This window comes from Bicyclus anynana, chromosome 9 (genome assembly GCF_947172395.1).
Source record: "Bicyclus anynana chromosome 9, ilBicAnyn1.1, whole genome shotgun sequence".
Lineage (NCBI taxonomy): Eukaryota > Metazoa > Arthropoda > Insecta > Lepidoptera > Nymphalidae > Bicyclus > Bicyclus anynana.
Genome location: NC_069091.1, coordinates 14,824,294 through 14,852,017, shown reverse-complemented (window position 1 = coordinate 14,852,017; position 27,724 = coordinate 14,824,294). Strand labels below are relative to the sequence as shown.

General features: G+C 34.8%; 2 protein-coding genes across 2 annotated transcripts in view; one reads left to right on the top strand and one right to left on the bottom strand.

Moving 5' to 3' along the window:
• Nucleotides 1–358, bottom strand: part of LOC112049579 (kinesin-like protein CG14535) — a 413,102-nt gene extending 412,744 nt beyond the window's left edge. The window contains exon 1 of the mRNA XM_052883591.1: nucleotides 214–358. The gene's annotated coding sequence lies outside the window, so the exon portion shown is untranslated. The remainder of the gene's footprint in view (nucleotides 1–213) is intronic.
• A 4,459-nt stretch (nucleotides 359–4,817) lies between these two features.
• Nucleotides 4,818–27,724, top strand: part of LOC112048705 (polypeptide N-acetylgalactosaminyltransferase 2) — a 97,632-nt gene continuing 74,725 nt past the window's right edge. Inside the window, exon 1 of the mRNA XM_024086354.2 lies at nucleotides 4,818–5,073. Coding sequence (XP_023942122.1) covers nucleotides 4,981–5,073 — 93 coding nt within the window. The 5' untranslated portion in view covers nucleotides 4,818–4,980. The remainder of the gene's footprint in view (nucleotides 5,074–27,724) is intronic.

The window sequence follows — 27,724 nt, the reverse complement described above, 5'->3', positions numbered from 1 at the left end:
TGATGGAACTTAGACTAATTTATTTATTCTCCACTCCTAATATTAATCGAAGTATTTGATTGGTACGGAACACCATAACTTTTTTATATAAATGGACTATCCTAAATAAAAATATTTTTTCCTGAATCTGGCACACTCAATAAACTGTTCTAAATAAAAAAAAACTATCTCTACAATTTAAAAAAGCTTCCTTATTTAAAAATCTTATCTTACCGATTCCAATGTAAACGCCAAACACAGTGTACTCCAGTCCAATCCAATCAGAACATAATGGAAAACTGAGAACACTACGTTCGAAATTTAAACTCCGATTTATCGTAATAAGTTACGGGGAGCTGCCGAGAGCGGGACATGCGCTCCCGACGGACCGCGCGCGTACTCTGGAGTTTGAGTTTTGACTCCGGGACCGGGTCCGGGATATCTCGGGATTGAATGAATGGAGTAAAAGCGCTTCACATTGGAGGTCGTACTATGATCTCACAGAACAAATCTAGCGATGCAGTTTGCTTTGTGAAGACACCTTTACAAGTAACCAAAGCTAAATTAATTTTTTAGTGAAAAAAACAGACGCCCGGCGGTTTCACCCGCGTAGATCTTGACTCCGAGACCAAGTCCGGGATATTTCGGGATCGAAATTGAATGAATGGACTATCTTCACATGAGTGGTATAGTGATCTCACTGAACAAATCTGGCGCTGCAGTGTGTTTTGTGAAGACACCTTTACAAGTAACAAAATGTTACTACTAGCAGACGCCCGGCGGTTTTAACCGCGTAGATCTGGACTCGGGGAGTTTGACTTGACTCAGGGACCGGGTCCGGGATATCTCGGGATTGAATGAATGGACTAAAGGCGTTTCACATGAGAGGTCGTGTTATGGTCTCTTGAACAAATTTGTTCAAGAGATGCAGTATGCTTTGTGAAGACACCTACTAGTAACCTATAAGTAAACAAAAAAAAAAGTTTTTTTTAAAAAAGAGACGGTTGGTTAGCTCTCTATTGGTAAAATAATTTTCAAAATCGGTACATTAGATCCAAAGATTACACAAACTCTTTTAAAGTCTTCTTCTTTGATAAAATATATTAGTATAATGGTAGATTTTTATAATTCTTCAATCACATTATATTTAATATATTTTTTTTATGATCTATGCACAAATTTTTAAAACTGTAACTCTAAAAAGTAAGGATTTTCCATACAAACTTTGAACCCCTATTTCACCTTCTTCTATTTTTATTTTAGATACAAAAATACCCTATGTTTTGCTACAAGGTCCCATTTACCATTATACCAAAATTCATCATAATCGGTTCACCCGTTTAACCGTGAAAAGGTAACAGACAGACATACTAATTTTCGCATTTATAATATTTGTATAGATTACTAACGAATCGCGACACAAGAATATTTTATGTTATCTTTATTTTATAGGTATCTAAATACTTTAAAAAGCTATTTGCTAGTCACGTTGATTAGGCTTTGTGATTTCGTATACGAGGTCCTGGGTTCGAAACCAGTTACTTAGTTTTTCATTCTTCTGAAAAAAAAATCCCTAAGTTATTTGACTCATATTAAATTTATTTACAATTTCATTTTCTTGTAGTACATGAAATAAGGGTCCGAAATATATCGATATCAATTGATAAAAGTAGGAGTTCATAGAAAACTTTTAAATAAAATTTAACAAAGGTAATTAAACAATTTTTCTAAACGTCGTGGCGGGTCTAAGCTCCATATCTCCTCTCTGATATGGCCTGGAGGTCTGGCCCTGTAGTAAGTTAAAATAGGATGATGATGATAATGATGAGTATGATGATGAAGCCCAGGAACGCTTCTAATGTAACAGTCTAATTTTACCGCGAGTGTACTGTGTAGAACTCGCATAACGTAATGTATTTAGATTACACCGCCATCTTGAGTAATATTGTTGAATCACTACGAGAAACGACTCTGAGTGAGTGACGTAGTGTACGTGACATCGTGGTAACTTAAATTTCAGTAAGATGGCGCTACTATCGTCATTAAAATGAGTGCATAGGTAATATTTTATAGAGGAAAGATTTGATTATTTGCTTGCATTGAAAAGGCTCTGAAACTACAGAACCGATTTGAAAAATTCTTTCACTATAGGTTATATTTGCTGACCAGCGAGATAATGTCGTAAAGATAAATAGACAAAATTCAACCAACGGCGGTGCAACCGAAAATACCGCTCCGGAAGAGGTGGGATAACTTTGACGCTATTGGACGAAATTTTGTCTACATTTCTCTATACTGATCGCATGTTAGCACCTCACTAATTTAGTCTTTATTATCAACCTATTAAAATAAACATCAAATCAATTGAGAAATGTCATTTACCTACAGTATGATATCTACAAAGGGTTGTCAGTAAACACCGGATGACATTTACATTTGTTACATACAATCTCAATTTTGTTATGGTAATTATCACGTCAAAATTAGTGAATTAGCCTGCTGAGCCAAATTGGAATATATTATAAAATCTTAAACTGAACCTGCACTGGGAATTGAACCCAGGGTCTCTTTGTAGAGAACCACAAATACATGCTATTTTCCTTAATAACGATTTCATGTCACATAGCAGCTCATTTCTCTTTTTACATGGCATCTACAATACCTATGCTACAGATAGAATAAGGTCATCGGGTTATCATTATGGTATAATCACTATACGGTTTTATTATTATGACTCGGTTTTTCACACAGAATTACATGTACTGTACCTACTTAGAAGTTATTCTAATAAGAATCTTTCAGAAGCGACTATAATATTCCTAAGGACTCGATGCAAACCTATGTTGGAATACTTAATAGGATTTTCCAATTTTTACTTATAGTGCATACCCTAGTTGAATACCTTATGCACGCCATTGGCTACGAGTCTTGTACCAAGTGCTGGGTCGGGTTATTCTATAGAATTATTCATTACTAGCGGACGCCCGCGACTTCGTTCGCGTGGAATTTACTTTTTCACAAAACCCTCGGGATCCATGGATTTTTTGGAACATACAGTAGCCTATGTGTTAATCCAGAGTAAAATCTATTTCCATTCCAAATTTCAGCCAAATCGGTTCAGTAGTTGCGGCGTAAAAGAGTAACAAACATCCAAACATCCATACAAACTTTTGCGTTTATAATATTAGTAGGATTATAATAATGAAATTACTTTTAAATAGAGGTCCCGGAGTTAGGGAGTTGGTTGTATTATCACACCCTTGCTTCAGAGAGCATTCTGGTTGAAACCGTCGGTTTTAATGATTAGTCATCATTATCAACCCATATTCGACTCACTGCTGAGCTCGAGTCTCTTCTCAGACTGAAAGGCGTTAGGCCAATAGTCCACCACGCTGGCCCAATTCGGATTGGCAGACTTCACATGCGCAGAGAATTAAGAAAATTCTCTGGTATGCAGGTTTCCTCATGATGTTGTTCCTTCACCGATTGAGACACGTGATATTTAATTTCTTATAATGGACATAACTGAAAAGTTGGAGGTGCATGCCCCGGACCGAATTCGAACCCACACCTTCCGGAATTCTTTAACGCATCGGGGTTTAAAAAAGGTCTGGTTGACTATTAATATTTTAATTTTCCAAGCCCAGCCTGCCTGGGTCTTAAAAATTTGCATCTCTAAGGAATTGTTAGTCTAAATTGAACTTAGGGTGGAAATTCGATGCGTATCTTTCTATGGTAGTCTTTAATCTCCTTTGTTTCGTAGAAATGTGAAAGCTGAATGAATTTTTCCGACAATGCTGAAGTCGCTGGTCTCCGATCCCCGCATTTTCACCACCTTTGTATGAAAACCCGGATATAAAATAAGCTATGACACACACAAATAACGTTGCTTTCTAGTTGTAATCGGTTCAGTAAATACATCCCAAACAATACCACAAACTTTAACTCTTTATAATATTACTATACATAGAGATTATTTTAAAAGAGCAACTGCGATATATCTTGGTGACACTTTTCTGTAGAGTTTTGAACCGTCAGAAATACAATCTTAAGCTTCAAAACAGTTAATAATGTGAGCCTAATTTAAAAAATACAATACAAGTATTATTCAATAGTAGGTATTAAATTAAATAGAATTTTACTTTGTAGATTGCGTTTGAACATTGTAGAACCTCTCCTGGAGGTTGCTCCGGTTTCGAAGTAAGGTTTTCTGTCCGACTTTGCGGACCGGATCTCGCCTAAGATCCTACCTAATATTTAACTTGTAAGTCCAAATGTTCTGTTTGTTATGCTTTCACACCAAAATTACTAAACCGTGATAATTTTAAATAGATAATATCTTATTTATTTTGCTATCATCCGCGAAAAGTCGACGAACCCATGCGACAACGGTCGTCGGCTTTTCGTATAAATAGAAAGTCACATTATCAGTGAGTAACATAGGCGTTTTATCCGTGTATTTTTACGGCAAACGGGAGCTACGGGGGTGAAATTGCTGCTTTGTCTTGCTTGACAAAGATGCTTGGGGCTAATTGGATTAAAATATTATGAATATAAAAGAGCAACTGTTGAGTTTACCACTGGCTCTTAGCAAATCATGCCTTTCCAACCGGTGTTAGTCTCAACAAACAACCAACTCGACGTTAGAAAAGTGCTTGTAAACTAAGCATACTTCAAATAAACTAATTTCGATATTGAAATTAAAGTTAAAACTGCACTTTCACTGTCAAAAAGCGTTATCAGGGTTAGAAACAATGCCGTAACCCTACAATGCACGCCGTTCTATTTTAGTATCTACGCGCATGACCGACAACAGTACCACAGTAGTACAGTACCCACTACCCGTAGCGTAGTCTGTAGACTGTAGTCTGTAGTCACCAGTCGGTACGCCGCAGCGAAACGCGCGGTCGCGCGCTGCGAACGATCCCAGTGTCAAAATCACCGCAAAAATTACGCGCGAGTGTCAAGTGTCACAGAAATTCAACAAAAAAGGATACCAAAATGCGTAGGAACGTGAAAATTTTGTTCCTATTTGGTGCTGCGTGGATTTTTGTGCTTTTCTACTACATGCAACCGGAGTCTACGCCGAATAAGGTAGTTTTTTTTTTCTGTTTATAAAATCAGCTGTTAGGTCTGCATTGCGCATGACGTAGTCTGCAGGAGTTGTAGCTATTCTGGTCGTGGAACGTAAATAAGTTAGGTCTAAGTAAAGTCGATAGGATAAGTTAGGTTAGGTTAGAGTTTGATGCGGAAAATATGCGCCATAGAAAGAAAAGAAAGAAGAAAGAAAAGATATTTATTTTTAAGTAATGCCACATATCACAATAAATCTAAATTATAACATATTATGGCTTAACTGTCCACTCAAACAGTGGAGCACTAAAGAATGCCTTGTAATATGTGGCAAAACCAAGAAAAAGGCCCCAACTCAGCATTTTACCGCATACTTTCAATAAAAAAAGTATGCAGCACTGATTTTCAGTTAGGACCCAGTTCAGGTCCATAAATGAAACCTTGTCGATTTCAGGTCTATGTTGTAGATACTTACAATATTAAAAATGTCCTATAACTTAACTTATTGTGACGCGAATACGATTTCGTCCGGGTAGAATATGGTTATATTATTAATCCGCTTACAATCGATTTCAGTGAACCTGAAACCAGTTAAAATGGACCAGAAACAACTGTATGAAAATCACATTTACCTATTAGTACTTGACCAAATAAACAAACAAACATAATCAATAAGTAGATAAAAAAATTACTTACTATTTTTTCGAGTTTACTTATAGTATTGTATAAACTGAGAAAGAAAATAAATTTATGAGATACAGACAGTACGTTAACCTAATGACAGCATGCCTGCCTGTAACCCTTAAAAAGAAAGGGTGGTTATATGCCGTAGATAAAAGCATAGGTATTATTACCACGGCGCTGATTTTAAACTGAATATATAACTAAATAACTAAAAACATAAACATTTTAATAGGTAACTTTCAGAACCTTTATTTTTAACCGACTTCAAAAAAGGAGGAGGTTTCTCAATTAGACCGTATATATTTTTAAAATTTATACTTAGTAAATTAGACACCGATTTTACTTCCTTACTCTATTATTATAAAGTATGTATGTACCAGGTACATACTTACATATCAATAAAAATATTTGTTTGCCCGGATAAAAAATGTTTGTTTATCCGGGCTCCATTTTAACCCTTAAAATGGCTGAGCAATTTTACTCTACTAAATACTGAGTATTGTCACAGAAAACATATGTACGTATTGTCCTCGATGAGCTTATTACATTCATAGATTAGCTATTTAACAATTCATTTTACAATTTACATCGAAACAACATTACATGTATATTAAAGTAAATTAACTAAATCTATATCTAATCTGTAATAAAATTTAAATAAATTAATTTAAAAACATTTTAGAATTTAAACTATTGTGAGTGTTATTCATATTAATTGATCAAGAACCAGCTCGTGACTAAGGGACCCGTATGGGTTCGAAACTAGTCGGGCATACTCCGACCTAATATCACGTGAGTTTTAGCCGTGTTTAATAATCAATTAATACTTAAACATGCTTATCAACCTTGGCCCTTGGGTGCCTATCACACAGGTAGCATTCCCGCGTTGAATTGCAATAGAAATTCGTTGCGCGAGAAAGCTGCCTGCCCGAGGGTCGCCTGTTGCCTCCCTTAGGCGTTTGCTGATATCCTTGTGGAGAGGGTTGGGCGCTCCTGCCCCACGAACCTAATGTCTCGACGCCAAACTGGACTTATTCATATTGGGACAATTATAGATATTTAAGTTTCTCCTGAATTCCACATTACATTATGTTGTTTCGGCAATATTTCCCTCAAACATCAATAATTAACATTAGCAAATATTCTATTTTAATTTTATATTTCATATTAAGGTAAACTGGTCTGACCTAAAAAGGTACTTGACCGATAGCCAGGCAACAGGCGTTGCTACCTCCCGAGAAATATTTAAAAAAAATATGCTTTAGACATAGATTTACAACACATAGATCATCACTCACATTTCGACTCGAAATTGTAGACGAATACATATACCTAGGATATATCGTCCAGTTAGGTAGGTCCAATTTCGAGAAGGAGGTAAACCGCTGAATCCAATTCGGCTGGGCCGCATTCGCAAAGCTTCGCGATATCTTTTCGTCCGAAATTGTAGATGTTTGTTTCTACGAAAGGCCTGTGTACTGCAGTGGCTGTCACATAGTCAAAGAAGTGGCTTACGTTTGGTTTAGGTTATTATTAGTTTAAGGCTTTATATTTGAGGTGCATGCCCCGTTTGAGGATCTGCTGCATGAATGCAGGTTTCCTCAAATTTTTCCTTCACTCTTTGAGACAGTTGTTATGTTGTTATTTTCTTAAAATGCACATAACTGAAAAGTTTAAGGTGCATGCCCCGGACCGAATTCGGCCTTTAGAATGGTAGGCAGATGTCATATCCACTGTGTTATCACGGCTCCACAGTAGGGTTAATAACATTAAATACCTAATAAAAACAATTTGGGAAGGAAAAATTTACAAATAAATGTGATGATTGTGTTAATGTTGAATATATTTAGGTATACGATAGTTTTTTATTCGTATAGGTACAATGTTCGCGGTGTTTAATTATTACAAATGGAAATTTTTAACGTAATTAAGGAAAATTTAAATGAAATGATCATAAAATAGAAAATGTACACTAAACTTACAACTTTCTTTATTATTATTAATATATGTGTGAAGGAGGACATGTGTGTAAAAGGAGTGGATGATGAGTTGACGAGTAATAGAGACGAATGGAAAAGATTGACATGTTTTTCCGACCCCACTTAAGTGGGATAAGGGTAAGGAGATGATGATGATATGGGTATATACATGCTCTTGAGGAAATTTATAAACATACTTATACTTAAGTATATCAATTACTATCCTATAATAACCGCATTACCGCATTGGATCAGCGCTGTAAACTTAAACAATTAATCAAAAGTACACTAATGAAAAGACAAATTTAAGAAGGATTTACGTTTTGACTTCGCGCCACCAAAGAAGTCCCGCGGCTAAAACTTAAACTAAAATTGACAGCGCCTTACATATATAACATTAAGACCGCCATTACCAAATGGCAATAAGCGCCATTAAGACATTAGCGCCACGTCTACGGGACTCGTTAAGTGGCGCGGAGTCTAGTCTCTAACGAACCTACTCTTGTTAAAAACTGCTGCTTCTGCACGCCACTGGGCCTTTCAAATTAGTTGACAATTATGATTTAAATCATAATAATAATACATTATCAAGAATTACATAATTATTCTGGTATCGGTGAAACCCCGGCCTTCATGAAAAACCTATTAACTGTGACCTATGATAACATTAATTATAATATATTTCTTTATTGTTAAGTTAGCTAGTAGTAGACCTTTTTATGATAGAGCTCTTTCGGGGAAGTACCACAATCCTTATTTTAGAAAATACAGCATTGCTGTATTTATTATATTATTATTGGTCTAATCCATCTCATTCTGAGAGGAGACTCGAGCTCAGCAGTGAGCCATATATGAGTTGATAATGACGATGATTTAGTTTGGAGGATATAAATTCTGGCTGGTGGGAGGCTTCGGTCATGGCTAGACCACCCTATCGGCAAAGACGTACTGCCAAACGATTTAGCGTTCCGGTACGATGTCCTGTAAAAACCGAAAGGATGGTGGATTTCATCCAACAAGTTAGCCCGCTTCCATCTTAGACTGCATCATCACTTAGCATCAGGTGAGATTGTAGTCAAGGGCTAACTTGTAAAGAATAAAAAAAAACCCCTCTAATAATCCCTAATATTTTCTGTCGATTTCTACAAGCTGAAGTAATGAAAACGTCTTATATTTCCATATGTTAATCGTAAAATAATTCCTAACATTTATTTGCCCATTTGAATAATCTGAAGTATTGATAAAAATCCATAGCTTTTCCCCACTGAAAGTTAAAATATTACCGATTAACAATTTATTTGTCTTCTATCTTTTCTATAAAATCTACGTCCCTGCGACGCTCGTAAGTACACTTTTGTCGAGTTTGAGCGGATTCCTATAACATAATGACTTTAAAACGTTCATCACCAATTCGACAGTTAAAGACCAACGTACCAACTCCAAGCTGGAAAATTCAACTGCAAAAATTTCTTCGAAGACAGAAAAGCTCAGTTCATAGCAACCCAGGACCCCTGGACTCGAGATCCGAAGACGCACATGCCAACCAAAGGACTAACGAGCATCTAAATATAGGGTTGAACATTATAAGTATTTTGAGCGTGTTTTGTATTGATTTACAAAATAATTGAGCTTAATTTAACTTAAATATTTTGTGCGTGTCGCAGCAAGATGGCGTGCACAGATAAGGAGAGATTATAATCCGCTTAATGTATTAACCGTTCGCGTCGCGTAATTAATAAAAGTTCAGTACATTTAATACACCGAATTAAATAACTGGAAATAACACTTTGTGGAATTCCATTTTTACACGCTTTATATTAGCTTCACTTGTAACTATGTATGTAAGAGAATCTTGGAATCTCAATTTGACACATTTCCCGGTTTTCGATTAGGATGAAATTTTGCACACGCTCTGTGTTCTGATGACAATACATGACTAGCTAAGAAACGTTTGTAATGACAAATCCAATATGGCGGCCTCCCCAATATAACTATGTAGGAAAGACAAATCTTGGAATCTTCATTTGACCCACTTCCCGGTCTTGTGTAGGATGAAATTTTGCACACGCTCTGTGTTCTGATGACAATACATGACTAGCTTAGAAACGTCATTACAAATCCAATATGACGGCCTCCCGATGATGACGGACTGGCTGTTTGAAATCCACCCCCATGATATGGATATCAAATGAAAGGGTCTGCTGTCAGGAATACGAAAAAAAGTAGTCACGTGACTTAAAACAAATATTTGTAATTTTTAGTACGTGCTAAAAGCGTGTTTATTAGCTTTTTAAACTATTTAAAGTTATTGAAATAAAACTTCTTTAACGTTAGTAAGCTGGTGAATGCGTTACGAAAAGTGTGATCGCGCTATGTGAACGTTGAAAGGGAGAACATAAGACGTTTGACTTCAGTCATGTGGTTTGCACACTCGATACTTTTTTTTTAGGCAGTGACAGGCCGTACAAGATCGTAGGTTCGATTCCCGCCACTGGAAAATATTTGTATGATTACCATTGATGTTTTCCAGTACCGGTGGTTTATTATAAGCATATACATAAGCTATATAATATAAGTTACGTTAACTAGTACTTTGTGAGCTAGGTAGTGGTTGTGTATTGTCTGTATATATTTATATCTATTTATATAAACTTTAAACCTACGTCTGATTTCAAAAAAGCAACGCCTATATTTCGTTCCGTACCTATATACCTATCTACTTACCTACCGTTACCGTTGCAATCCCATTTAAATGTGTTCAGTATTTGGAGATTATCGTGAACAGACAGACAGAACAGAATTTTAAAATTACTCTGAATAATATGCACTAAGTAGGTAGGTATAATATTCAGTGCTAAATATGCTAACTTTTACCTTGATACAAAGTTTAGTTGACAATTTTCCTGGTCTAGAAAGCAAACACTTCTCGGTTTAGTTATGTAGGTTAATAGTTGTACTACGATGTAGATATACTGTGGTTAAGCTTACATTTAAGTGCCTACTTCAAGTTTACACGCCTATTTGGAAGTCACATAATAAAATTATAATGTTGAATATAAAATATATAAAATCCAGCTTAATAACCTTAAGTCTACTACTTACTTGTGCTATAAATAATAATAAATCAAACTGAAGATAAATATATGAATCATTACCTAAGGACATAAAACAAAAATCTTGATACATTTGAAAAAAAAAGAGTTGCCGAGTAATTTTTCGTATTACAAAATATTCCTAAGTCATTTTTCAACGCTGTAGCTGCTGTAATTGAATTTTTTAAGGTGTATATTTTATTAATCATCATCATCATCATCATCATCGTCATCATCATATCAGCCGATGGGCGTCCACTGCAGGACATAGGCCTTTTGTAGGGACTGCATCCAGCGAATCCATGCGACTCGCTGGATGTCGTTAATACACCTAGATTAATAAAATGAATTAAATTATCATTGTATTATGACAAAATTTATGGAAATATGAAATAAGTTTTGGAAAAAAAAATAGTAATTAATTATTTTTCTTTCATTAAGACCAAATTGAAAAAGTCTTGTAAAAAATTATACCGAACTGTACCATCGTAAAAACTTGTATAGGTTCTTAAATCTAAATATACTTTTTATTTTATAATATTTAATGATCCAATACAGAAAAAAATATCACTAACATCGGGTAAGACCGGTAAGCTAATTTATCGTTGAATAAAAACCTAAATCAACTTCATTCATAATGTCACTCATTCATTCACTTCATTCATTTATCTCCCACTTCCAGCGCGCGCTTATCATTGTTAGCCTCGTTCAACAGTGCGCAAGCGCCACAAGTCACAACAAAACAAACACACACAGTATCCGTCCGTCAGTGCACGCAGCTTTCATTTTTATTCTCATAAAGTTCGGCTTGTAATCGCGTGTCGGGTTTTGGCAGGTTGATTTTAAATTAGGGCTGCCACTTACAAATATATCGATTACTAGCTGAGACCTCGCGATTTCACCTGCGTGGTTCCCGTTTCCGTAAGAATACGGGGATAATATATAGCCTATAGCCTTCCTCGATAAATGGGCTATCTAACACTGAAAGAATTTTTCAAATCGGACAAGTAGTTCCTAAGATTAGCGCGTTCAAACAAACAAACAAAATCAGCTTTATAATATTAGTATAGATAGAGTTTTTTATTCTTACATTATTTATTTTAATGTAACAAAGCCCAACAAATTAAGTCTTGTAAAACAAATATTTTGAAAAAGTAAAAGTAAAGGATGAAAATTTATACATTTATTTTTGTGTTTGTTTCTGATGTGAAATCATTATAATTAATAATTGTACAATGTACATGATAACACTTTATGATAACACTGAAAAAGGCGCAGACGGCTTCGTCTGAATTCGGAAAAGTAAATTGTAGGATCGGTTGTTTGTTTAATCTGAAAATAGGTACCTACTTGTAAGAAAGAAACTTACCTCATATTTACATTATTATTTTCTAACAAAGAAAGATTATCTAACAAAAAATGTAAACTCAATTTCACTTTTAGATATGCATATTAGCATAATTTTACTTTACAAAACTAAATATAATAGTTCTGGTAATGTGGTGACAACAACGTTTATTTTTTTTAAATGGGCACAAAAAATAAATCAAAACAAAAAACCAATGTAAAAAATGTACGCTGGCAACCCTACAGTTATAAATGTAACACGTTCACGCAACGAGTACATTCACTTTTCGTATCATCTTCGCTTTTTTTGTCGAGTTCCGTTGCGTGTGTAATTTAAAAAAAGTAAATATCTCCTCGAGCGATCCGAACAGTAATTCATTACTATTACGACAGTAATTGTTTTAATTTAGATCCGTTTCACACTAACGAGCAATGTCAATGTTTCTAACATTTTGTAATTAGTAAAATATTATACTTTTCTTTTTCACTAACTTTCAAAAGAGTTATGTTTCTGTAAATTGCAAAGCAATCTAGTGACCCGCCTCGACTTTCCACGTTTTTTTTATTTCTATTTTTTTTTCATTTATACTCGTAATGAGTCCAAGAAAATACAGTCTTAAGTCACGAAAAACAAAATGAGATAACAAAAATATCTTAAAACAAAAAAAATACTAATAAAAACCCGAACTGTAAATCGAACTCAGGACCTCTCGATTAAAAACCAACCAACATTACTTTTCTACGCCAGAGAGTTTGTCAAAAATGGACAAAACGAACTTTACCAAAAAAAAGGCATCGTAATGCCGTTATCAAACATCAGCATGCCAGAAGTTAAAGGTTAAATTATCAATAATATAATTAATTATGTTATAAGTCTGTATTTTATAAAATAATGGTTTGTAAAAATTATATATCTAATATATAACACGCGAAAATATAAATAGAAGGGGGTGAAATAGAGGTTGAAAGTTTACGTCGATTTTCAAGCGGAAAAAGTCACGAGCATCCGCATGTTTGAAATACGAGGAAAAATCTTAAAATAAGGTTTGGGAAGTAATCTTAAATTAACCAGAATATTACAATTTTTGTATATTAGGTGACTTTTGGATTGGTGATCCAGCTGAACAATTTAGGCACGTCATTTCTTTCTCTTTCTACCTAGCTTGTATTGTCCATAACAAATTGAGTAAATTGTTATATAAACAACATAACAAGTGGTAATTGTGAAAGTGTCCGTGAAATTCACATTAGGTTGACGCGTATTGGTTTTTCAGCTCTTATAGACAGAATAGTCGCAAGATAAAGATAAAAGCATTTTGACTGTTCAGTTTTCAAGTATAAGTCATACAGTACCTATTTGTAGTTTAGTATTAATGGGGATGATGACTAGGTTTGAATATATTGATTTTTATGATACATTCGAGTAAATAACGTCAATGTTAACCAATTTATATACAAAAAGTAAACATTGATTGGATATTTGCAAGATAAATAAGATTATAAAATTTCAAAATCTATTATAAACCTTTTATCGTAATTAGATGAAAGTTCATACAGTTTTAGCTTCCTTACATTAAATGTGACATTTTTTAATATATTATGAACTATAAACATAAACGCACAAATAACAAAGATATTAGTAATTTTGTTTGAACGCCCTTACAAATATAACGATCATTATGTACCTACGACGTCATTAGTTCGTGCCATTTTGTATGGGGCGTTTTTCAGTAATCCGCGGCAGCGCCGCAAATCTGACCCTTTAAATCCCTGTTGCTCCGAAAGTAATGATCGCAGATACCCTGTTACTTTTACAAAATTGCTTTACAGTTAGCATACTCCTAATTTATATACAATATAGAAAACTGTCATCATCCCTAATATAAGTTTGGCGTATACTATACCACTACATATATACACATTGTCCACGATCATTGTGTACTTTTTGTGTGTGTCAAATAAAATAAATTACAACTGCATGTTTTTTTTTAAAAGAGCTACAATTGTTGAGTTTCTTGTCGGCTTCTTCTCAGCAGAACCTGCCTTCCGCACCGGTGGTAGAATCTTTACAAACTGACGTATCAAAAGTGCTTGTAAACTGAACGTACTTGAAATAAATAAATCAAAACATCTTTAATGTACCGTAATTAACCAGTTAAAGTTTTATTACAAGTATAGATCGATAGAGCCGTGATAGCCTAGTGGATATGACCTCTGCCTCCGATTCCAGATGGTGTGGGTTCGAATCCGGTCCGGGGCATGCACCTCCAACTTTTCAGTTGTGTGCATTTTAAGAAATTACATATCACGTGTCTCAATCGGTGAAGGAAAAACATCGTGAGGAAACCTGCATATCAGAGAATTACCTCAATTCTCTGCATGTGTGAAGTCTGCCAATCCGCATTGGGCCAGCGTGGTGGACTATTGGCCTAACCCCTCTCATTCTGAGAGGAGACTCGAGCTCAGCAGTGAGCCGAATAAAGGTTGATGACGATAGATCGATATATATCTACTGTAACAGCATTTACGGGAACACTGAATGTACGAAAAATATATGATTTACTTTCTTACATTTTCAAACTATGTTTTCAAGAGATATACTTACTTGCATTGCACAGACTACTGCAAGAATCTAGATTATACTACTATCTTATGGCTTCCTTACTGATAAGAAGTGCACACCAACTTATCTCGCGACAGTGGAAGCATGGCCCACAAAACATTCGGCCATGATAAGATAAGGTCCACTGAGCACTACTGATTTTTATTGTGATGATTATTATTTTCAACCATACTCGCAAATACAACCGAATTTTGATTTAGCTAAAATGCTATTTAATTGATACATAAATTGTATTAAAAATAGATCATTATAAGTTTTTTGTGAATTATAATTAGATTTGTAATAATAGGGCTGACATGTACCTTGTATAAAAGTCCTTTTAAATAAAGATAAAAAAAAACATATCGTATACAATTACAATAAAGATAATTAAATATAAGAATAGGATAAAACAAAACAAAACAATGCGATATTTCAAATTACATAGAATTATTACCTTACAATAATCTTAAATACCTACTTTACAATATTTATAATTAAACTTTTGACGTCGTCCGCGTGGAATTCAGTTTTTCACAAATCCCGTGGGAACCATGGATTTTTCCGGGATGAAAAGTAGCCTATGTGTTAATCCAGTGCAAAATCTATTTCCATTCCAAATTTCAGCCTCCTCCTTTTTTTTGAAGTCGGTTAAGCTTTTCTTTTACACATATCAGGTACAGCTCTGGTTGCATGGTTATTGAAGAAGTTTTACTGTTTATTTGTTTACGCTCTTAGCGATATCTATAAATATTTATGATCAATGGAAAACTTGCCACTAATATTTTAAACGCCTCCGAATGAGTTATGAGTTATTAGCAAAAAGCTGAGGTTTTTACTTTATAAAAATCGCAATTTAGTTTTTTTATGTTAATTCTGCGAATGAAATTAAAATTGACTTTATAAGTTTCCAAATATACTAAGTATATTCCCCAAAAAAAAAATATGTTACAACATTATTAGTAAGTTTTTATAACGGGCTTCTTATAGTGTTAGTGCCATAGATGTTAGGTACAAAGTTTAGGTATACTCCAATAATAACAATAGTTAATAATTATATTAAGCCGGTTTTTCTTTTTAAAACCAGTTGTCAGCAATCGTTTTCCTCTTTGACCGTGTTAATTTACTATTCATGCGAGAAGGAGACAGCTTTATCGGGGAAAAGGTGAAACGGATTAATGTAATAGAAAGAGACCAATACAAGTTGGTAGCTTCGTTTCAAATAAAAGGTTGTGGATCGATAGTGACCGCATGGCAAGGGATGTTTATTTAGGGGAGAGTCAGGAACTAAAAATAAATTTAGTCACAATGAATGTAAATATTACAGAATATTGTATGAAGCAAAATTCCAAGTACCTACTATTCACGTAGGTACTTGGAATTGAAAAAATAAACACGTATAAATAACTAGCGGACGCAACTTCGTCCACGTGGAACTTAGTTTTTCACAAGTCCCTCGGGAACCATTTTTCCGGGATATAAAGTAGTAAATCCAGATTATAATCTATCTCTACTTCAAATTTCAGGTGAAACGCCTTTGAAAGAGTAACAAACATTCATACCACCAAAATCATCAGATTTTTCGCAAATTTCGGGAATCTATGATTTTTTCGGAATAAAGCCTATGTGTTAATCCAGAGTAAAATTTATTTTCTTTCCAAATTTCAGCCAAATCTCTTCAGTAGTAGTAGCGTTAAAGAGTAACAAACATCCAAACATACATACATCAATATAAACTTTCGCCTTTATAATATTAGTAGGAAGTATGTAATATTGGCAGGATGACATCAGTCATATTACAATTTAGCACACTATGACCATCGCTTGGTTGTAAATAACATTTGTAAGAAATAACCATTCGTAGATATCGAATTTTAAAATAGTCTATGATTTTATAATTATTAATTTTGATTGCTTAATTATTAAAATTAAATCACTCCGTTGTAAATAATGAAATAAACATTAAAATTACAAAACCAAAAACTGTAAAATTAACTATGTTTTGTTTGTAGATATAAAAAAAAAATTACAATCGATTTATCCGGATCTGCAGCCGCTAAATATACGAGTAGACAACTCAATACCGTGTTGTTTGGAAATCCTTGGTAAGGAGGTGCATGCTCTGAACCGGATTCGAACCCACACCCTCCGGAATCGGATGTCATATCCACAACCAATAAATCCTATGTTTGGTCTAAAGTAATTCGAAAACTCCCGCCTGTTGAAAGTCAGTCAAAATGGCTAAAAGCAAGCTAAGAGCTCGCATTACTAAACGCCGATAAAAATCGGTATCAATTTTCCTACAAATTGCCACACGTTTCGACGCCCATTTAATATATTTCCGCAAGGTAATTGCGTATCGAACAGGGCTGGGCAAAGGAACTTGCATATAAATTATTGATTTGCTTTTCCTGTATACTTTGTGTGAGGCGTTTGAATGTCTCTATGTGTAGAGCGATGTGAAGACTGTGATGGACTTGCCAATGCACAACTTTAAGCAATGTGTTAAAAAACATTTACTTAGTCGAGGTTACTACACTATTGATGAGTTCCTTAACGATAAAGGTGCTTGGAGGCCATTGGATCAGCTTCCACCATCACACAGGAAGTAAAACTATAAGAAATTGTAATTGTTATCAATTGTAAATTATAATACTGTATGACTTTTTCATTTCAAAAGAGCAACTGTTGAGTTTCTTGCCGGTATCTTCTCAGCAGAACCTGCCTTCCGAACCGGTGGTAAAATCTTTACAAATAGTCAACTGATGTGTCAAAAGTGCTTGAGCCTACTTGAAATAAATGAATTTTGATTTGATGTACAATGAGCAATGTACTTGTATGTGTGAAAGAATGGAATTTAAAAATGTGTTTTTGCATCTCAGTAACTTGGGAAGGAGTCGGGCAGGTGAGTGTAATCAATTCTAAAGGGATCTAAAACCTTTACCCAAGGTCACGAGTCCTGGGACCTGCTCGAGGTGTATCCTCTACCAATGATGGTACATTCACTGTCGCTGCTACCCGTCACCAATGATATTAAAAACTGTTAGATGTGTTACTAAAGCATGAAAAGTGAGGCGCTCAAAATTGTGCATGTGTGCGCTTAGTGTTGTAGCCTATTATTCGGAACACTTTTTGCGGTGATTTTGTAAGGACGTAACCGATCTACAGTATAAAATTATCATTGCCCGTCACGTTATATTACACATACACGCTTTCTTTGTAACTCGAAATCCATGCTCAAAGTTGCAAGTTATTCGCTAGAACAAAGATTTTATACCATTAGATATGACACTAACGCGTCGAAACTGAGGCGAACAAAAGTGTCGTGCAAACAAAACGAACAAAAGTGCTTATTGTCTTAATTTCATTTGTATTCAAACAAATAATGCCTAAATATTGTTTACAATGTTAAGTTATGTGTTCAAGAAGTGTAAAAACTATATACATAAAATATAATGTAAGTAAAAACAAAATAGGGATGATATAAAAAAGTTATAAAATTACTAATATCTTTGTTGTTTGTGAATTTATGTTTATAGTTCAAATATTGAAACATGTCACATTTAATGTAAGGAAGCTAAAACTGTATGAATTTTCATCTAATTACGGTAATAGATTTTTAATAGATTTTGAAATTTTATAATCTTATTTATTTTGCTAATATCCAGTCAATCTTTGCTTTTTAAGTATAAATTAGTTACCATTGACCTTATTTACTCGAATGTATCATGAAAATCATTAAATTAAAACCTAATCATCATCCCTATTGTGCATATGTTCGTTCAGTGGAGTAACTAAATTCGGATCACTTTTTGTGGAGATTTTGTAGGCACGTAACATATCTATAGTATAAAATATCGTTGCGCTAGGAGGGAAAGTGAATGCGAATTTGGAACGTATTGAAGCTTAGTAAATAAATATTGTAAATAAAGTTAAAATAAAAATTATTTCTGATTTAAGAGGTCGCCGCTACATCACCGGGGGTATACGACCCCCGGTGATGCAGCGGCGACCTCTTTTCGGCATAACCGAATTGAAGGTTTTGATAAAAACAGTGTTCTTTAAAATGTGTTTTTGAACCAATCTATCTGTTCATTATGTCTACAATGTTTTTTAAATGTAGCAAAACTTATTGTTTAATTAAACGGAACAAGAAAAACGCGGTTAAAACCGCGAGGCAAACTACGGGGCAAAGACTAGTATTATATTAAAGAATATATTTTAGCGATACAGGGCAAGGACATTTTCGAAATAAGCCGAATTCCACCCGAACGAAGGCGCCTTCTGCATATATTTTTTTTTTTTTAATTTTATTTTTTGCAAGAAGCGCGAAGATATTATAATAATGTTATATGCATATAATATTATTATAATATCTAATAATAATAATATCTAGAAATGTTATAAAAGACTCTTAGATACAGAAAGCAGGAATAATAAATTCAAATAAATACGGTTTCACTAACTTAATCTAAACCTGCTAACTTGTGTAGATATTCTAGACTGTGGAGAAATCAAATAGCAAATTATAGTCTAGAAGTAATTTAACTGGGTTCAATAACTTACAACTATTTAGTTCAAATAAAATTAGTGCAGTCTACTGCATCGTTGGTCCAGTGGTTGGGCTAAGTGACTTCAGGTCCTGGATTCGAATCCTTGGTATGTCCATAATCGATAGTCAATATTCATTTATTTGTATTAGGCTTAGTATACATTCACTTTCGAAAAGTCAAGGAATTAATATTATAAGATAATGCTGATAATGATTAGTCTAAAACTTAATGAAATATCGACCTTTTCTTTCTTCCCAGAAATTCTTAGTAGGTAAGTGTTATACTCTAGCGCCTGCTCATATAATTAACGTCTGCTTGTAAAAAATTAACATCAGGTATTTCTGGGTTGAGAACCTTATACGAAAAATTAAAAAAAAATCCAAAATTTTTCATAACCCAGGGTTTAAACCCACGAACTTATGATCCGAAGCTACTAATGTTAACTATTGGAACAACGAGGCTTTATTGATCATAATCATCATCATCACTATCAGCCGATGGACGTCCACTGCTGGACAAAGGCCTCTTGCATGGACTTCCAAGCACAATGATCTCGAGCCGCTAGCATCCAGCGGCTCCCTGCAACCCGCTTGATGTCCTCGTCCATTTAGTGGGGGGTTGACCAAAACTGCGCTTTCCGGTGCGGTCGCTATTGGGACCCCTACATTCATCGGCTCTTCGAACTATGTGGAATGTTAATATAAAAAATCTAAATTAGTTTAAATCTTATTAAATGTTAATCGTATCAGCAGTCAAATGTCAAGGCAATCAACCTCCAAATCTTCCAAGGTACATAGTTATTTATGTAAATTTACAACCATTTGAATAATATTTGTGTCAAACGTTCTCCACAATTGAGTATTCAATGGAAGATGACCTACATTATACAAAAATAATAATTAATTTAAAATGTATATTTAGATGACCTTTTCAGCTTTGTATATGCGTTACTTTATAAATGGGAGCTCTTAGATTCAGTTCCGTGGTCATATGAACTTATATTTTCAAATGTGTTCGGTTGCTCCAGTTTCGGTCGTAACCTTTTTCATGCCGAGGCGTGCACAAGATTTTAAAGTAGGGTAGGCAGTAGGAACTATGAAAATGAAAAAATTAAAATGTTTTTTTTTTAATTACATTAAATTAAAACTATACATGCAAATTGTATAATTTCTATAACGGTTTACTAAGGTCTAGGAACGCATAGTCACATAACATCAGAGAGAGGGGTGGTAAGATCTATATATATTTATATAGATCTTACCCTCCGGAATCGGAGGCCGATGTCATATCCACTGGGCTATCACGGCTTTAATATTTCTAAAGATAATAATAATAATCTTTATTTAAGAAAAATACACATAAAAAATGAAATGAAAATGAAACAATAGCCTTATTACTAAAAGTAACTACTAAGTATACATTATACAAGTACATGCTTATTTAATATAAGTATATTAAATGTTAATCCAAAAATTAAGTGTGTAAGATAGATCCTTACAACATGAGTTTCTTTAGAACAAGTGACTTGCTTAGCGAAAGCTTAAGTCTTTCGCTAAGCACGCTTATTCACTCTACCAAGTTCTTCTTAAATTCCATCTTGCTCGCTTTATATAAAAAATGAGTTTGAGAAGTCCATAAAATATAAGATATTACACCGCCATAAAATGCAACTGTTAGGTATAACACAATAATAAATTTATCTTATCGGGTTTTTAACGTTCAAATAAACGGAAGGCAAGGGACGTTGAACGCATTTATTTGTTTATGTTATTTTATTTGGATACCAACAATCACGAATATGTATTTAATTACAATGCAGAGGAGCAGACTGGTTTTTAAACGGACATTGCAACAGATTATCGCAAATCTATTTGGAAATCGATTTACCAAAAAAGAGGAGGCTTAATTTAAAAAAAATAAAAGACAATACTGACTCTATTAAATCTATTGTATTAAGTACCTACTAAACCTACACTTAATTTCTTTCGAGTATTTTATAATCATCTTCATCATATCAGCCGATGGACGTCCACTGCAGGACATTGGCCTTTTGTAGGGACTTTCAAACATCACGATCCTTAGCCGCCTGCATCCAGCGAATACCTGCGACTTGCTTGGTGTCGTCATTCCACCTGGTGGGGGGTCGACCAACACTGCGCTTTCTAGTGCGGGGTCGCCATTCCAGCATCTCGAGACTCCAACTATCGTCGGCTCTTCGAACTATGTAGACCGCCCATTGCTATTTCAGCTTCGCAACTCGTTGAGCTATGACCGTGAATTTAGTTCTTCTGCGGATCTCCTCATTTCTGATTCGATCACACAGAGATACTAGCATAGCTCTTTCCATCGCCCGCTGTGTGGCTCTTAGCCTTCTGAGGTCCATAATTAGCGACCAAGTCTCGGAACCATAGGCCATCACTGGCAACACGCACTGTACGTACGTAAATCGGCTAGTAAACAGTGTAGAAATCGGCGGTGAATACATCAAAGAAATCGGCGGTGCATACAATATAACAGATTAACATACTCCTTAATCTGTTATATTGTACGCATACAAATTCGATAAATGTTGTAAGGAATTGTCGGTTGAAAATAGCCATTTAATGTAAAGGATTGAAAATAAGACGGTATCCGTCTTCAATGTCCGTTCACACGTTTACGAGTATGTGCTGTTGCCACAGACGAATGCACAGCGGCTGCGTTAAAGTTACCTACTACTTAACTAAATAAATATAAATATTTAAACTACTAAATGTAAATATTTAAAATAAATAAAAACTGATTTTGAGCCGCTTCAACATTTATTATTAAAAATGTAATTGAGATTTTTCAAAGGTGATGTATTTATAAATGACGATGTACGAGTAGTCTATCATGGAAGCGGATTTACTTCCGAAGAGGTATATATGTTAATTCTACCCTTAACCTTAATCTATTCTTAAAGCTTAAAAGCTTGGCGATAAGTTTTTGCCGGTAGGGTAATAAGTAGCCACGGCCAATGTCTATCACTAGCCTAGACCTGACCTTTAACTGAATCTGGTGGGCACATAGTTCGAAGAGTGACCCCGCACTAGAAAGTGCAGTGTTGGTCGACCCCCCCCACCAGGTGGACTGACGACATCAAGCAAGTCGCAGAGATTCGTTGGATGCAGGTGGCTCAGGATCGTGATGTTTGGAAGTCTCTACAAAAGGCCTACGTCCTGCAGTGGACGACCAGGGAATCGAATCCAGTATCACTCTGTCGCTAAACCACAGTATTACTACTGCGCCAAAGAGGTCGTAACATCGACAGGTAAAGACGCGATGACGGTTTCTTCAAATCAATCAAAAAAGGTTTCATCATTCGAAAACATCCCGATTTCAATCCAGCCACACATTCTAAGCCGATTTAACTGACTACAAGTTATACGCGGATAAAAAAGGTGTTTGTGACTGATTTTATTATTCCACACCTCGATGTCGAGCTGGTTTATATGGAAGTGCCTTTAAAGCTTATCCGGTGGCTTATCGGAACCGGTGCTAAGGGAAATGTGGCCTTATTGCAGTATCGAGCCTTATTGCAGCGAGTGAAACTTTATTGTCGTTCTTTATTTGAATTTTCTTGTTTTTATTACGTTTTATTATGTCCAATGTCGGGGAGGATACGTGTTCGTCGATACGGCGCCTGATCTCTCCCAGAGTCAGGTTTTGTTCTTTAATGTTCAGTTCTGTAATGCTTACTTAGGGCTAACTTTGTAAAAAATTAAAAAAATTAAAAAACTGGCACAAATTTTCATCTTACAAAGTTTAGGTTAAACGTTAACGGATAACTTAAAAAAAATCGGTCCAGCACAAGCCAATTCGTAACAAACGAACAAACAATCAAACCTTACCTCTCCCCAGAGTCAGTCTGATCTTGTTTACTTATGGAACGAAGTTGTTTAATATGAAATGGCAGATATATTCACGTAACGAAAAAGCGATACGTATTCTACGTTAACTTATAAAAAATTAAAATCGGCCCTACATTTTGGGAGCTTTTTGAAAAAAGCTTGAAAAAAATCAAGTCTTATTTCTATAAAATATTTGTTAAGACTAGTATAGTTAGACTGTATATTGTTAAACCCTGATAAATTAGGGGCAAATTGGTGCACTACATTTTAATTTTTCGAAATTTTCTACTTTCCTTTTAGCATCCACTTCCTGGTACACAAAAATCGTGGTCAAAAAAGTAGGTCCTGTGTTTAAAGTCTTCTTTGAACCAAGTAACTTTATGCTTACAATTATAAGAACCAAATTCCGAAACGTAAATTATCCGTACCAAACGTCCGTGCCTTGCATACAAGTGAGGAGTTAAGATTACTTTCATATTCGTGTAGGGAATACTATATTGGTAATCCGGTGATCTTTCTAAGTATGCAGCGTTTCGTTTTCTTCTATTATTCAAAGTTAAATTATCATTGGAATACTAATTTATTACTTTTTTGTGTATGTGTGCGTTTTTAGGATTCCGTACAGCTCAAAACGGGAAAACGGAACTTTGTTGGTGCAGTTAGGGTTGCCAACTTTACAAGAAATAAAGTATATTCAGGTCTATGAAGATTATTAAACAGTATTACAGAAAAACGAACAGTATTTTATTTATTTATTGTTTTAAATACATATTTTTAGAGCTTCTCGCACAACTTACTTTAATTTACAATCTCTTTAAAAACTTCGTACGCCTCATCACATTTATAACTGAAATTAAAATGAATGAGGAGCCCATTTTTTATTAAATTGATAGATCCTCTATTTCTATTCACCCGCCACTTAGCATTAATTACTGAAAGAAATAATAATGTGCCTGCATTTTGATGCTGTAAACAGTATTTTGTGTACTTTATCTTTGTTCAACAGTAAAAAGTATAATTTAGTGAAAAACTGTAGTTAAAACTATTTAAAACAGTAAAGTTGGCAACCCTTGCAGTAGGTAGAAACTTTGTTGTGGTTTCGATTACCGCAACTGCAAAATATCTGTGTGATGAGCATGTGTGTTCAAATTTTTTTTTTTTTAATTGTGACCAATATTCACATTACCCGCCAACTAGTCGTGACTATATTAAGTGTGGGTATGACAATAGTCAGCCCAGTGGATATGACCTCTGCCTCCGATTCCGGAGGGTGTGGGTTCGAATCTGGTCCGGGGCATGCACCTCCAACTTTTCAGTTGTGTGCATTTTAAGAAATTTAATATCACGTGTATCAATCGGTGAATATCTTAATTCTCTGCATGTGTGAAGTCTGCCAATCCGCATTGGGCCAGCGTGGTGGACTAATGGCCTTACCCTTCTCATTCTGAGAGGAGCCTCGAGCTCAGCAGTGAGCCGAATATGGGTTGATGACGTATGACAATAGTCTAGCGGGGCGAGTATCGAACCACCAGCCCTCGGTGATGAGTCCTAACGCTTTACTTGTGAGCTATTGAGCCTCTATTATCGAAGTATTTATATGTAATTAATGTAAATGATGCAATTAGGTGTTTTAATGCCTACCCATAACAGAGGCTATACACACTTTAGGCTAGATAGTGATATGCGTAATTGTATATTGTCCTAATAAATTTAATTTCATTAATTTAATTTTATTACTGTAACCACCGTACATATCAACAATTTGCACGCAAAAAATACATATTAATTATACGATTTTGCATAATTTTATAAAGATTACGTCGTGGTAGTATTTTATTACTGTATGGGTTTTTAACCATTTAAACTCGTATCGGTAACGTTCAGGCAAAATAATGCATATTAATTGTATGATTATATATAATCTTTAATTGAATAGTTAAATTTATCTAAAATTATATGTCAGAAATATTTACACTGTTTACATGGTACGCACAAAAACCAAAATCAAACAACGATTCAAAATCACGAAGTATAGAAATCCATCATCATCTTCATCATTACAATTATGTAATGTAGACCCAGGAGGTACAGGGACCTAACCTAAGACCTAACCTCTGAGAGGAGACTCGTGCTCAACAGTGAGCCAAATATAGATTGTTAATGATGATGACTGGTCCTTCTATAATTGGTCTGAGTAAACCGATTAGTTCTGAGGTCCTATGTCTCAGTTCTCGTGTTGTAGCACAAACTAATCACCGCCCAATTATTTCTTAACAAGTCAACTTTTACTTACATTTGCTTACGTCATTCGTGATTTATTTATGTTGTAAACTTATATAGTAAAGTTTAGAAGGTCTATTAGGAAATAAAACCATTTGTTAACATGTTAATGATACATAAGCGATTCTAATTATAATCGCGTTAGATACATGTAATCTGTTACTAGACATTGTAACTGTCATATTATTTAGTCATGCTGACTTCCAGCATCATTTTAATTCGCCTTGCTACAGATTACAGCATAAAAATATCATCATTATTATCAACTCATATTCGGCTCACTGCTGAGCTCGAGTCTCCTCTCAGAATGAGAGGGATTAGGCCAATAGTCCACCACGCTGGCCCAATGCGGATGGGCAGACCTCACACACGCAAAGAATTAAGAAAATTTTTCAAAAAAAATTCCTCACGTTGTTATTCCTTCACCGTTAGATACACGTGATTATTATTTCTGAAAGGAGACTCTTGCTCAGCAGAGAGCCGAATATGGATTGCTAATGATGATGATGAATATATTGAGTTATTTATTTTGTTTCCTATACTAGTACGGTCTTTCTTAACATATACACAATTATAAATGTACTTAAAGTAAGTTTGCTGTCTGTCTGTCTGTTACCCTTTATCACCTTAGAGAACTATATGAGCTACTTTTTGTCTCCTAAATATTTCGCGAATAGGGACTAAAAGCAAAAGTTTAATTAATTTTTCAAATTATACTTAGACCTGTACAAGTACTATTTTTTTTTTTATTAATTACAAGTTAGCCCTTGACTACAATCACACCTGATGCTAAGTGATGATGCAGTCTAAGATGGAAGCGGGCTAACTTGTTAGGAGGAGGATGAAAATCCACACCCCTTTCGGTTTCTACACGACATCGTACCGGAACGCTAAATCGCTTGGCGGTACGTCTTTGTCGGTAGGGTGGTAACTAGCCACGGCCGAAGCCTTCCACCTAAATACTAAATATGATCAAAACTTTTATACAAACAAACATTCAAAGTTTTACATTTATAATGTTAGTAGAATAAATACAATGTACCCACATTGTACAGGGCACTTTTAATCGGGTTTTTGTGAAACAGAGCGAAAGTTATTTAAATTGAGATTATCGCATTGGTGTCAATTTCCGACGGAATTTAAAACACGAAGGCTTCATTAAAGGCTACTGGACTTTTGGAGATCCCCATTGAAATACAGATCAGCTTTTATGTTATTGATTACGCAAACCATACAGTATCTATGCAATTAATGAAGGTGCTATTTACATTAATATCCTGTGGGAAATGAAAATTAGTTGAGCATTCTCCGATAAAATCAGTTACTTCCGTCACTGTTAAAGTTGCATCTTGATTGCGAATGGAACCCAGGACTTTCGGATATAAAGAGGGTCCTAACCGCCATGCGATTTCGCGTTCCGGCACGGTGACGTGTAGAAACCGAAAGGGGTGTAGATCTTCATCCTACTCCTAACAAATTAGCCTGCTTCCATCTTAGATTGCATCATCACTTACCATCAGGTGAGACTGTAGTCAATGAGACGTTTATTATATATTTGTAGAGAAAAAAAATAAAAAAGTAATACCACGGCGCGCCCGTTGGTACCTACCTACTGAATATTTACAAGGCAAACATCCAAACGAGAACTGTCCCTAAATTGCGTTTACAAAAATAACGAGCTCTTCGAAAGTATCTTTTTACTTGTTACCTTTGAAAATATATTGTTGTGAATTGGTCCAAATTCATCGAGACAGGCTAAAAGATACTTTTTATACTGTTTCCTCTCGGTATCTGTACAAAGATATTTCAACTTTTTGGTAGACAAAAACATACTATGAAAAAAGAGGCCACTTTGTCGTCTTTAATTTCAATTTATTTATTACTTTTTACGAAGACCTGGTCTCTTTTTGACTATACTAGCTTTGTGGTTTTATTAATAAATCATAATAATATAAATAATGACGCGATTATTTATATTATAGCAACTTTGAAAGTAGTCCTACTATAAAGTAGGGCTACTAAAGTGAGATAAAACTAATAAACAAAGTAACCGTTAAGTAATTTGACTAGTTGACAGTTTCACGTCAACCAATCACAAGAAAGCTTTCGGCAACAAACAGTCCGGTTATATTATAACATACGTCGTAAAGTTACATTGTGAAAGCGAGCGAGTATTAGAGATAATACGACAGATAAGGAGAGAGATGTCCAATATCGTAAGTGACAATGTTGTCAATTTATATCGTCAGTGGTTTTCGTAACA